At 31.3% G+C, this 13,061-nt stretch overlaps 1 protein-coding gene across 1 annotated transcript in view; it reads right to left on the reverse strand.

Moving 5' to 3' along the window:
* Positions 1-1,416: 1,416 nt before the first annotated feature.
* The window catches only part of Dtwd2 (DTW motif tRNA-uridine aminocarboxypropyltransferase 2), a 125,280-nt gene continuing 113,635 nt past the window's right edge, over positions 1,417-13,061 (reverse strand). Inside the window, exons 5-6 of the mRNA XM_076855884.1 lie at positions 11,906-12,034; positions 1,417-1,819 (exon numbers count right to left, since the gene is read on the reverse strand). Of these exons, the coding sequence (XP_076711999.1) occupies positions 1,649-1,819; positions 11,906-12,034 (300 nt within the window). The 3' untranslated portion in view covers positions 1,417-1,648. The remainder of the gene's footprint in view (positions 1,820-11,905; positions 12,035-13,061) is intronic.

The following is a 13,061-nucleotide window of genomic DNA, read 5'->3' on the forward strand; positions in this document are numbered from 1 at the left end:
TAAAATCAATTAAGAAATCAGTAAATAATTTGGAAAACTACATAAACTTTCTTGAAAAAAAAATTTATACATTTCCCAAACAGTGAAATTTATGCTTTTCAAGTGCTCAAAAAATACTCTCTAATGCATTTAAAAGATAAAAATATATTTTTAAAAGTCAACATAAATTGAAGTTTTGAAAATATAAATGGTATTGTATGTAGGAGTTTTTTTAAATCAGTAACAACACTAAAGGTAATTTGTGAAGTTTAATTTTAACATAAAAATTTACTGCAAGATTATTTTAACCCACTTGTTAAGAAACAATTACACATTATTATTTCTTCTTTAATACCAAATAATGTTAATTAGTTATTAATGTTTATACCTAATTTAAATTAAGTATTTTAGGTAAACGAGCTAATCTGTTTTCTAAATCCAAAAATAAGCCAACAATGAAAAATAGGAATCTAATTTTCGTTCATTGTTTTAAAGTATTTTCTGCATAGTTTCCCCAAACATTAATTATAATTCTAATTGTGACCAGTCTTATAGTTTCTAGTACGGATCTAATCTAGGTCAACGATAAGCAAGTAAATGAGCATGAAAACTGTATGTACTAATTCTAAGATATATACTCATTTTATGCACACACACATCTTTATCAAGCATTCTTTAAATTGTATGTTTAGTTTTTCCTTCCAACTTAACTCAGGATTAAAGGAAACTCTATAAGTCATAAATAGAGACCAAAACCAAGTCCCTTATTTTTGCTAAAATGTCATTCTAACTGTAGTAGATTTAAGGTGGATGTAAATAAACATTGTATATATTTCTCTTAATGCTATTCAAAAATCTCAGAAAATATTTCCCTGGAGGGGGCAATTTGATGTCTCAAATAAAAAGTTTCACTCATTAAAACAGTTTTAAATAGCCTTACTTACAGATATGTGTTCTTAAAATAATGGTTGTGTAATATTCTACTTCAGTTATTTCTATATGGGAACTTAGTAAAACCTAGTTTATCAGTTAGTCAATAAACCTGTTCAATGAATACTAATAAATCTAAATTTATCCAGAATAACAAATGAGAATACATGCTATTTCAAAATAACATGCATCTCTTTAAAAATTCAGGCAATTTTCAGAATACTTAAATCATGTTAACTGAGTTGAGGTTTAGTTTTTATAGAATAAAGTTTTCTTATTGTTTTATACTCTTTCGTGAAATAAAAATTTGATTTAAACTACTTGATTATAATTACTTTCTTTTGCCTTGTATAGGATGCTTTCCATTATTGGCCTACACCTAGTTACCCAGAAATATTAATGGAAAAATAGTTTCAATTAGGCACAATTTCTTCCACTTTAAAAATGAGGGCTTTGAAGCCTAGTTCTACAACTAGTCATATTTTAAATTTGGATTTAAAAAATGTAGTAGAGGCACATTTTTTTAAAACAAATACAGTATGACATTTTGCTTTTCAGAGTCAGTGAAATTTTTTTATGTTGTTTTTATGGCTATTTGCTTTACTTCCTTCTTTCCAACAAGATTAATAGCAATCTTCATTCTTTAGAGTTAGAAACACACAGGCCTAAATTGTATGAAAACATAACATGGTATTGCCAGGTAAAGTCAGGTAATCTAGCACCATAAGAACAATTTGTACTAAATTTTAACACTATTCATTAACAGTTCCATTTTCCTGAGTTTGCGTTTGTTCCTTGGCATTGGCTTGGGATATAATCCATTTTTCAGAAGATATTCCTTGCTGAGGCGAATTTGAGCACCATGCTGAAGTTGGAAAGAGCATAAAGCTTGAAGAGGACGAAGCAAAGTCTGTTAAGGGAAGAAAAAAAAAGACACTGAAAATTTATCTGTGACAAATCATGATACCCTACGTTTTTCTTTCAAAAACAGAGGGAATATTGCCCATATTTCTATGTGGAAAAACTTTGTTTTATTCAAACATAGTAAAAAAAATTGTTGCTCTAATACTAATTTAATCAATACAAAGCAGACTAAAAGAAACTTTTAGATACAAAGATAAGCACATTGAATTAGTTAACTGAGTTTCAGTAACAAAGAAATGCAAACTTATTGACAAAGACAATTAAAGGGTGACAGCAGGAGGTTAAGTGGTTTACTTCTTCTCTCCCAAGAGTCTAGGACCACATACAAGTTAGATACCTGGGCTTTAATGCATATGAAATCATCCTAACTACACGTGTAACTGTCTAAATTACCCTATAAGGCCTAGCATGTAATATAAACACATAAACTGAGTGGATTTAGAAGCTACCAGTGAAGGAAGGGGTTGTAATATAACTATAGTACACACTCTGCTGAAAGTTATTTAAATTTAAAAAGAAATTTTTAAAACACTATGTCAGGGTTTTAAATACATTTTAGATTGTATTGTTTTCTTGGTCTTGAAACTCCTGCTTTAAACCTTTTAAACAGTAATAGCAAAAAAATTTTTTTACTATGTAAATAGTAATAGCAACAATTTTTTTTACTATGTTTGAATAAAACATAGTTTAAACTTCATTTCTCTTGTCTAATCCAATGAACTTCTATTCTTCCCTTGTCCCCTCTTATTGTATATTATCATCCACACATTGGAGAGAACATTCAGCCTTGTTTTTTTGAAATTGGCTTATTTTTCTTTTCTCTCTCTCTTTTTAAAATTTATATATGACAGCAGAATGCACTACAATTCTTTTTAAATATTTTTTTAGTTATACATGGACAGAATATCTTTATTTTGTTTATTTATCTTTTATGTGGTGCTGAGGATCAAACCCAGTGCCTCACATGTGCAAGGCAAGCACTCTGCCACTGAGTCACAACCTCAGCCCTACAATTCTTATTACATATATAGAGTACAATTTTTCATATCTCTGGGTGTATACAAAGTGTATTCACACCAATTTGTGTCTTCATACATGTACTTTGGATAATTATCATCATGTTCCACCATCATTTCTAACCCCATGCAACATCCTTTCCCCTCCAACCTCTCTGCCCTATCTATAGTTCATCTATTCCTCCCATGCTCCCTCTCCCTATCCCACTATGAATCAGCCTCCTTATATCCAAGAAAACATTTGGCATTTGTTGGGATTGTCTAACTTCACTTAGCATTATTTTCTCTAACTCCATCCATTGGGATTGGCTTATTTCACTTAGCATGATAATCTCCAGTTCCATCAACTTATTGGTAAATATCAAAATTTATTCTTCTTTATGGCTGAGTAATATTCCATTGTGTATATATACCACATTTTCTTTATCCATTCACCTGTTGAAGGGAACCTAGGTTGGTTCCATAGTTTTGCTATTGTGAATTGAACTGCTATAAATATTGATGTGGCTGTGTCACTGGAGTACGCTGATTTTAAGTCCTTTGTTTATATACCAAATGGTATATAACTGGGTCAAATGGTGGTTCCTTTCCAAGTTTTCTGAGGAAATCTCCGTACTGCTTTCCAGAGTAGTTGCACCATCTGCATTCCCACCAGCAACATATGAGTGAAACTTTTCCCCCACAGCCTCCACAAAATTGTTACTTGTATTCTTGATAATTGTCTTTCCGACTGGAGTGAGATAAAATCTCAGTGTAGTTTTAATTTGAATTTCTCTTATTGCTAGAGATGTTGAACACTTTTTCATTTCATATATTTGTTGACCATTCATATTTCTTCTGTGAAGTACTTATTCAGTTCCTTTGCCCATTTATTGACTGGATTTGTGTGCATGTGTGTGTGTGTGTGTGTGTGTGTGTTACATTTTTTAAGTTCTTTGTATATCGTGGAGATTAATGCTCTATCTGAGGTGCTGGTGGTAAAGATTTTCTCCCATTCTGTAGGCTCTCTCTTCATGTTATTGATTGTTTCCTTTGCTATGAAGAATCTATTTAGTTTGATACCTATTCCATACCATCACATTTCAAGTTATTGATTCTTGATTTACTTCTCACACTTTAGGAGTCTTGTTGAGGAAGTCAGTTCCTAGGCCAACATGATGAAAAATTAGATCTACATTTTCTTCTAGTAAGTGCAGGAGCAGGATCTCTGGTCTAATGCCTAGGTCTACTTTGAGTTGATTTTTGTGCAGGGTGAGAGATCGGGATCTAATTTCATTTTGTTACATATGGATTTCCAGCACCATTTGTTGAAGAGGCTATCTTTTCTCCAATGTATGTTTATGGTGCCTTTGTCTAGTATGAGATAACTGTATATATGTGGGTTTGTCTCTGTGTCTTTTATTCCACTGGTCTTCATGTCTGTTTTGGTGCCAGTACCATGATGTTTTTGTTAATACAACTCTGGATTATAGTTTAAGGTCTGATATTGTGATGCCTGCTGTATCACTTTTCTTGCTGAGGATTTCGTTGGCTATTCTGTACCTCTAATGTTTCCAAATGAATTTCAAGACTTGCTTTTTTCTATTTCTATGAAGAAAGTCATCAGAACCTTAATAGGAATTGCATTAAATCTATATAGTGCTTTTGGTAGTATGGACATTTTGACAGTATTAATTCTGCCTATGAAAGAATATAGATCTTTCCATATTCTAAGGTTTTCTTCAATTTCTCTCTTTAGAGTTCTGTAGTTTTCATTGTAGAGGTCTTTTACCTCTTTTGTTAGATTGATTCCCAAATATTTTATTTTTTGAGGCTATTATGAATGGTATAGTTTTCCTAATTTCTCTTTCAGTTGATTCATCACTGATGTATAGGAATGCAATTCATTTATAAGTGTTAATTTTATATCCTGTTACTTTGCTGAATTCATTTATGAATTCTAGAAGTTTTCTAGTGAAAGTTTTTGGATCTTCTAAATATATAATCATGTCACTGGCAAATAGTAATAGTTTGAGCTCTTCTTTTCCTATTTGTATCCTTTAATTTCTTTCTTATAATTGCTCTGGCTAGAATTTCAAGGACTATGTTGCATAGAAGTGGTGAAAGAGGGCATCCCTGTCTTATTCCAGCTTTTAGAGGGAATGCTTTCAATTTTTCTCCATTTAGAATGATGTTGGCCTTGAGTTTGGCATATAAAACTGTTACAATGTTGAGATAAGTTTCGACTATCACTAGTTTTTCTAGTGTTTTGATCATGAATGGATGCTGTATTTTGTCAAATGCTTTTTCTGCATCTATTGAGATAATCATGTGACTCTTGACCTTAAGTCTATTGATGTGACGAATTACATTTATTGATTTCTGTATGTTGAACCAGCCTTGCATCCCTGGGATGGACTCCACTTGGTCACGGTGCACTGTTTTTAATGTTTTTGTATGCAATTTGCCAATATTTTACTAAGAATTTTTGCATGTATGTTCATCAGGGATATTGGTCTGAAGTTTTCTTTCTTTGATGTGTCTTTGTCTGATTTTCGTATCAGGGTGATACTAGCTTCATAGAATGAGTTTGAAAGGGTTCTCCCCCTTTTCTTTCATGGAATAATTTGAGGAGGATTTGTATTAGTTCTTCTTTGAAGGTCTTATAGAATCCATCAAATCCTGGGATTTCCTTTATTGATAGGCTTTTGATAGCATCTTCTATTTCATTCTTGAAATTGATTTGTTTAAATTTTCTACGTCTTCCTGATTCCATTTTGGTAGGTCCTATGCCTCTAGATATTTGTTTATGTCTTCAAGATTTTCTGTTCTACTGGAGTATAAATTTTCAAAATAGCTTCTCATTATTATCTGATTTCAGTAGTGTCCATTGTGATATTTCCTTTTTCATTGCAAATTTTTGTAATTTGAGTTTTCTTTCTTTCTCTTTGTTAGCGTGGCAAGGGATTTATGAATTTATTTATTTCAAAGAGCCAACTTTTTGTCTCATTGATCTTTTGATTGTTTGTTTCAATTTCATCAATTTAGGCTCTGGTTTTAACTATTTTTCTGTCTTCTGCTTTTTATGTTGATTTGTTTTTCTTCTTTTAGGGCTTTTAGATGTAATGTTAGGTTATTTGGCAGCTTTCTATTATTTTAATGAATGAGCTCAATGCAATGAACTTTCTTCTCAGAACCGCCTTCATAGTGTCTCAGAGATTTTCACAAGTTGTACTGCTGTTAATATTTACCTCTAAGTATTTTTTTTAAATTCATCCCTATTTCTGCTATCCATTGGTCATTTAATAGTGTATTATTTGGTCTCCAGGTGTTAGAGTAGCTTCTATTTTTTAATTTATCATTGATTTTTAATTTCATTCCATTTTAACCTGATAGAATGAAAGGTATTATCTCTCTCTCTCTCTTTTTTTTTTTTTTTTTTGTATTTGCTGAGTTGTTTTGTGGTCTAATATATGGTCTACCTTAGAGAAAGATCTGTGTTACTGATAAGAAAGTTTATTCAGTCATTCATGGATGAAATATTCTATATATGTCTGTTAAGTCTAAATTATTAATTATACTTTTTAGTTCTATAGCTTCTTCATTTAGTTTTTGTTTGATGAGGCATGTTAAAGTCACCCAGTATTATTGTGTTGTAGTTTATTTGATTCTTAATATTGAGAAGGGTTTGTTTGATATATGTATATCTTCCATTGTTTGGGGCATAAATATTTATAATTGTTATGTCTTGTTGATGTATAATTCTCTTAAGCAGTATGAAACCCCATTGAATTTAACTGCTGCAATAAAGACTCTGTTTACATGCAGTCAAACATAATTCCTAATCAATGTACACCAACGAAAAGAACAATTAATTTTTGCAAAGCTTTACAAAATATAATTGTTGAAAGTCCCTCAGGTATATTCTCATAATTTTTAAAAATAAAACAGGAGAGGAAATGGGGAAGTATATATTACTTTACAGAGTGAGCACAGTGGACAGATTAAATTGTGAAATATCATACAATACATAGGAAACATAACTGGACTACATACAGATTGAGAAAACTGAAGACTCTATTGGTATTTTAAGACATTTATTACATTCTTCATGTATAGGAGAATACTAATGTTCTTTTAGTCAAGAGCCTGGAACTTTTCCTTCTTAAATATAAGATTTCATCCAACTAAAGTAATTAAGGGAATGAATTTTGGAGCTAGATCTAGAATACGCCCCCCTCCTTCTAGGTAATAGTCACCTGGGTTACTAACAAATATGCCAGTCGTCCTTACTGGTAAATGATCAGATTGCATTAATCACCCTTTAGAAGTTAGGCATGGCCTAATGAAATGTGAACAAAAGTTATGTGTGTCACCTCTGGCCAGAAGTGTTAAAAGTGGTGTAGGATTCACCACGTTTCCTGCATCTTCCTTGATGAACATGGAATGATGTATCTAGATATTTTCTCCATCAATACATGTTCCCCACTGACTATGATGAGCATAGGTCCTATAGTCAACACCACTGGACAAAAAGCATCAAACAGGCTGTTGTCAAGTGATGCCATTTTAAGTCACTGCAGTCTAACCTAGACTGATCACTATCACTAGGTATGTATTTTAAGTTATATAACCTCTGTCTCATTTTTTTCATCTCTAAAATGAAAAAATAATATCCATCTCACAAGGCTTTTATCATAGTACTGAGATGATACAAAGCATTTTGCATACTGATAATAAATGATAACATTTTTATATAAAAAAGATCATCATATCTGAGGCAATATGAAAGTATAAGAGTCTGACTGATTTAGAGGAACAAAGAAAATCCTCCACTTAAAAATAAGTTAATTTCTAAATTTTTATTTGGGGAAATCAGTGCTTTATAAATCTTTTTGCCTATATATGCACAGACTATTTTTAAGGAACCATTACCACCAGCTTCAAAGCTTTTTTCACATTTCCTTTTGAAAGTTCAGAAGGTAAAAATTAATAAGTAAAGAAATCCTGCAATGAAAAAAAAAATCACTAAGCACAATCCCCTAAGCCCAGGTAAGTAATACAGCAGATGAATAAAATACACCAAATTTTAGTTTGAAAATTCTTTTATCAATCTACAGGTAAGATTCAGAGGGACAAGAAAAGGTAAAAGGTTTAACTCCTGACTGCCTATGTTGACAACTGTGGCAATTAACAAACATTATGTCACTCAGTTCTCAAAATACAGTGATGTAAACATACACACACACAAACATACACATTATAGGTAGGAAACAAGCACAAAGATTAAGTGAACTGCTCACTGAAGTGGTAATACTAAGTGATGAAGTTTTAAATCAAACCTACTTTAAAGCCCATGTCAAGCTACTTTTGGGAGCTATGTTTTCAAGTCATGCTACTTCTACGTGCTTGAAAACTGCTTTAGAATAAAGGAAGAAGAATCAAAAGACTAACAAAGCTATTCCATGCTGAGTTCTTAATTTTGAGGGGTCCTATGGCAACAGAATAAAACCATGAAAATTTATCACTCTTTCCGATCATCTTAAGGTTTTATTAAAATGTCCCTAATTAAAAGTTATTGAGCAAAAATGTATTTCATATATGGGAGGATGTGTGTAGGACATATGCAAATATCCTTGGGGTCCTGAAACCAATACCCCACAGGTATTTGGGGACAACTGTCAAAACAAGCATATCTAAAGTAGAATTTCTGTGTTTTGGCAAAAGTAAAACTCCTGAAATACACATTGTTATCAAGATAAAAAAATAGTTCCATCACCTTAGAAAGTTCCCTCTGGCCCTCACTCAATTCTCACACTCCTGGAGAAGCATGCACTATACAAATTTCTATCATCTTAGATTAGTATGACTGATTTCAAAGGTTCATATAAATGAAATCATGCAATTTGTGCTTTTGTGAATCTAGCTTTTTATCTTCAATACAGTGTTTTTCAGATTTAACAGCATTGTTCTATTTTTCAGTATTTTATATGATAAAGTTGTATGTCTGTTCTGCTGTTTAGATATCTGCATTGTCTCCACTCTTTATCTATTATACAAACTATGAAAACTTTTATAAAAATTTGTGATTAAAAGCTATCATTTCTCTTAGTACTGTATCTGTGAATAGAACTGTTGACTTGCAGAGTAGGTACGTGTTTAACTTCACAAGAAATTGCCACATAGCTGTTGATTCCACTGCATACAACTCCCTGCAATGTATGAAAGTTTCTGTTGTTCCATAAATGCCAATATTGGGCATGTTCAACACTTTTTATCTATTGAGTACAGTAAAATGTAATTGTAATACTATTGTTTGAATTTATTTTTCCCTTATAACTTACAATGTAAAGAAAAATTTACATGTTAAAAAAATGTATTTCATAGCTTTCCTCTCCAGGAAGAGAGGAAAACACCTGTGTTCAGAGCAGACTATAATTTTTTCTGCACCTACATTTAGAACAGACAGGCTAATTTTTTACTGAAATTGATTTTAAGAGCTGGACTTAAGAGTTCCTCCACCTAATAAAGTGGCTTTTACAATAAATTGGGGGTCAATTTTTGCCATCTGTAATAATAAGCAACTTGAAATCTTTCCTTGTACATCTCTTCTGCTCATGCTGACACCAACCATATTATCAACCCCCACAAAATCACAGGTGATTGTCAAACCTTGTTTATCTGCTACTGGCCATATAGTACAATTACACTTGGAGACCAAAGTAAGCAAAATGAGGGCTCCAGAACCTTGGTTTACTGTGGGATTTTATGTTAAATTTAATCCACAGATAGTAACAAAAACTGAAGAGATAAAAAAAAATCCACATTCTGTATCTTAAATTTTGATTGTTCTTAGATATTATATTAAGAACATAAGATTTTTCCAAGTTTCAAGTTGTATGATAAAGTTGTGGTTTTTGTTGTTTTTTTGCTTTTAAGATATCATATCACAAAGCACATCTATCTTAGCAAGAGTCAAAGTCAGCTTTTGGCTTATATCATCAATGAATGCTTTTAATTACATCAAACAGTCAAAGTGGTAAAATGTTGAAAATAATGATATGTTGATGAAGAAGAAACCCTGAAACAATATCAAGAAAGTTGTTCTAAATATATAACATCAATTTTTGATAAAGTTCCTTCTCAATTTTGAAACAACTCATTGTGGATCAGAATCGAGAATATTTGTAAAATAGAATGTGAAACATTCTTGGCTAATGGCTTTGTTGCCATAATGGTAGACTAATTAATATCAGAAATTATACCTATAAAACTGGGAAGGGGAACAGCAGCAGCAGCATTTGTAGCAATAATACAACCCCTATCCCTAATCCTAACCTTGTTTTAACTCTATCTACTATTACTGTAAATACCATCATTACCAACAAAGAAGTTTCTAGTTAGGACTGCAGTAAAGATCCAATTTCAACTGTGGGAAAAGGAGAAGAAACTTCATAGAAGGCTGTTTCTAGGCTCAAAAGGAGCCTAGAAGGAGAGGGAAAAATCAAGTTTTAAGTCTATATTCAAAGAATATTTTATTTTTCTAAAGATTTGAACTTTTAACAAGACTTTGGTTTGATATCTGAGCCTAGAATTTTACATAGACAAAAAGGGAAATACAGACATTACACAGAAAGCAACTTTAAAAAGTAGCAGTAGGTTACGACTTTCTGTAAAGATATCTAAAAAAGTGTGTGTTGGCTTTGTTGTTGTTTTTTGTTTGTTTGTTTGCTTGTTTTTTACAAGGATACAAAGTACAAAAAGATGATGTTGAATCAATGAAAGAGAAAAACAAGTGCAGGGGAATATAAAGTGCTATGTTAATGGTTGGGAAGTAGGTAATAAAGTTAAAGAAAAGACAGAAAAGTCTAAGAACACTCCCTAATCAAGTGTCCCTGGTGAATTTTTTTTTTTTCTCAAAGGAAAATAAAATTGCCTAGATCCCAAACAAAGACTACTCACACATATGCACACCCCCAAAAAAGCCCACTAATGAAAGCCTGCTTCTTTCAAAAGAAGGAAAGTCTCCAACTTTTGACATTTTTTATAGTTTAGGATCGGTTAGAGAAAAAGGCAATTCAGTGCATGCTTCTAGCACTCTTTAACACTCCTTGCTCTTGAGACGCTGTTGTTCTCTTTAGGATTAATATCTTGGTAACTAATCCAGTTACTCTGAGCCAAGCTTTTATCCATTATTGAAATTTCCTTCATAGCTGATGTAAATCTTACAGTAGTAACTATAGTATATAAAGAGGGAGAAAGAGTACCTTAGCATGCCTGTGTCATGGTGTATGGTGGGGGGGAGCGTGTAGCAGGAGGAGATATAAACATTATCCTCTGACTTTTTTTCTTCAGTTATAATTATCAAGATATTTCAATTATTAAAAACCCTAATAACTTAAGTTTTACTTACATATATTTTTCTTTTACTATAAATGCAAAATTTCTTACATATTCTAAAATATTAAGATGTTAATAAGCTCATTGAAACATTACTCTTTGCTGATGATTATTATTTATATGTGCAATTTCAGACTTTAATGGAAATTAAACAGAATGATGATTATAGGTTATATCCTTTTCATATTCTGTAGGTGTTTCTCTTTTTTTTAAAAAAAAATATCATTTTTAAACTTGAAGCAAGTATAATAAGATAAAGAGGATGTTAGCATACCTCTTCAAGTAAAGGCACCAATGCAAAAAATAATGATGTTGCTACAGAAAGTTATTTTAATTAAAGAAAAAAGTTGAACACAAAAGAATACAAACTACTAAGAAAAAAAGAAATAGAAAATATTAAAGAAAAATCTAGCTAAAAAGCTATTTAATGTTGTGCTACTTAAATGCAAGTTAGCATATTACAAATGTTGTTTGCACAGTTAAGTATGAATATTTAAATAATGCAATCTGGAATACTAACACAGAAAAACACCAGAGGGGGAAAGAGGGTTATAAAAGTACATAAATTCCTATCACAGATACATTCAATTTGTCAAATTGAGCAAATTAAACATCTAAATTTTTAAAATAAAATATAACTGAACTCCTGCTTTCAAAAACTATGACTTTTCTCATACCTCCTGTATGTGATTATTCTTCTCCAAGATGGAAAGAGCAACAGCAGCACATTCCAGTGTAGAAAGGCATCTATTGGTTGGCTGCATCCGAATGACATATTGACTGGAAATGTTTGTTTTTAACTGCACCTAAAACCAAAAACAAAATAACAAAATAAAATTTTGGTCTTAAATTTAAAACTATAACGTTTGTGCTTTAAATATTAATTACTTTCCATCTAAAATTGCTAGTAGTTTAGAAATAACTGAATGTATCAATTATTTCATATATAATATTCTTTTCTTCTTGTCACTATTAAATAGTAGAAGAAAGATGATGGTTACACATTTATCTGACAAAGATGATACATCTAAAATATATACAAAGTCCTACATATCCAAAATACAGACTAATAACTCCCTCTCAGTGGGGAAAAAAGTATACACTTCATGAAGACAGATATAAGAAAGGTACACAAGTATATGAAAAAGAGCTCAAATGATCTAATGTAAATTAAAACCACAGTGGAATAACATTTCACACTCATTAGAATAGTTACAATAAAATAAATAAAGATATACAGCAAATTAAACTCTCACAGACTGTATTATTTAAAATGATATTACTTCACAATTTTTTAAAATCATTCCTTATACCCATTATTTCTTAGTATAAAGTGTTATTTAAAGTGTCATAGGTATACCTGTGTAGATGTGTGTATAAAGATATACACAAATACACACAAATATATGTAATCCTCTCTTAGGTAAGAAATAGTATGCTATACATACTTTATATATACATTTCTCCATGGATATATTATTTTATCTGAAACCTGAAGATAGAGTCAGACATGAAAAACATCAGCAGAAAACCAATAGTCAACACTTGGGATTTTTGTCTCCTATTTTAAGTAAATAAAATTCAAACAATCTTATAAAGTCACATTCCTAGCCCACATTCTAAACAGAATAACATGTTAGGATATGCAGATAGATGATAATTTCAATTTTTACTTCTTCAGGGGTTCTCTCTCGTTTTGTTAGTATTCTCAAAGTAGTATGAGATCACTTTGAATCCATGACATCTTATCCTTCAATTCCTTCCCTCTTCTGTGTCTTATGCAGTCCCTCATAATTAGAAATATAATTCTTCTAGTTTGGCTCTTTGTTTAAA

The sequence above is a fragment of the Callospermophilus lateralis genome, chromosome 5 (assembly GCF_048772815.1).
Source record: "Callospermophilus lateralis isolate mCalLat2 chromosome 5, mCalLat2.hap1, whole genome shotgun sequence".
NCBI lineage: Eukaryota > Metazoa > Chordata > Mammalia > Rodentia > Sciuridae > Callospermophilus > Callospermophilus lateralis.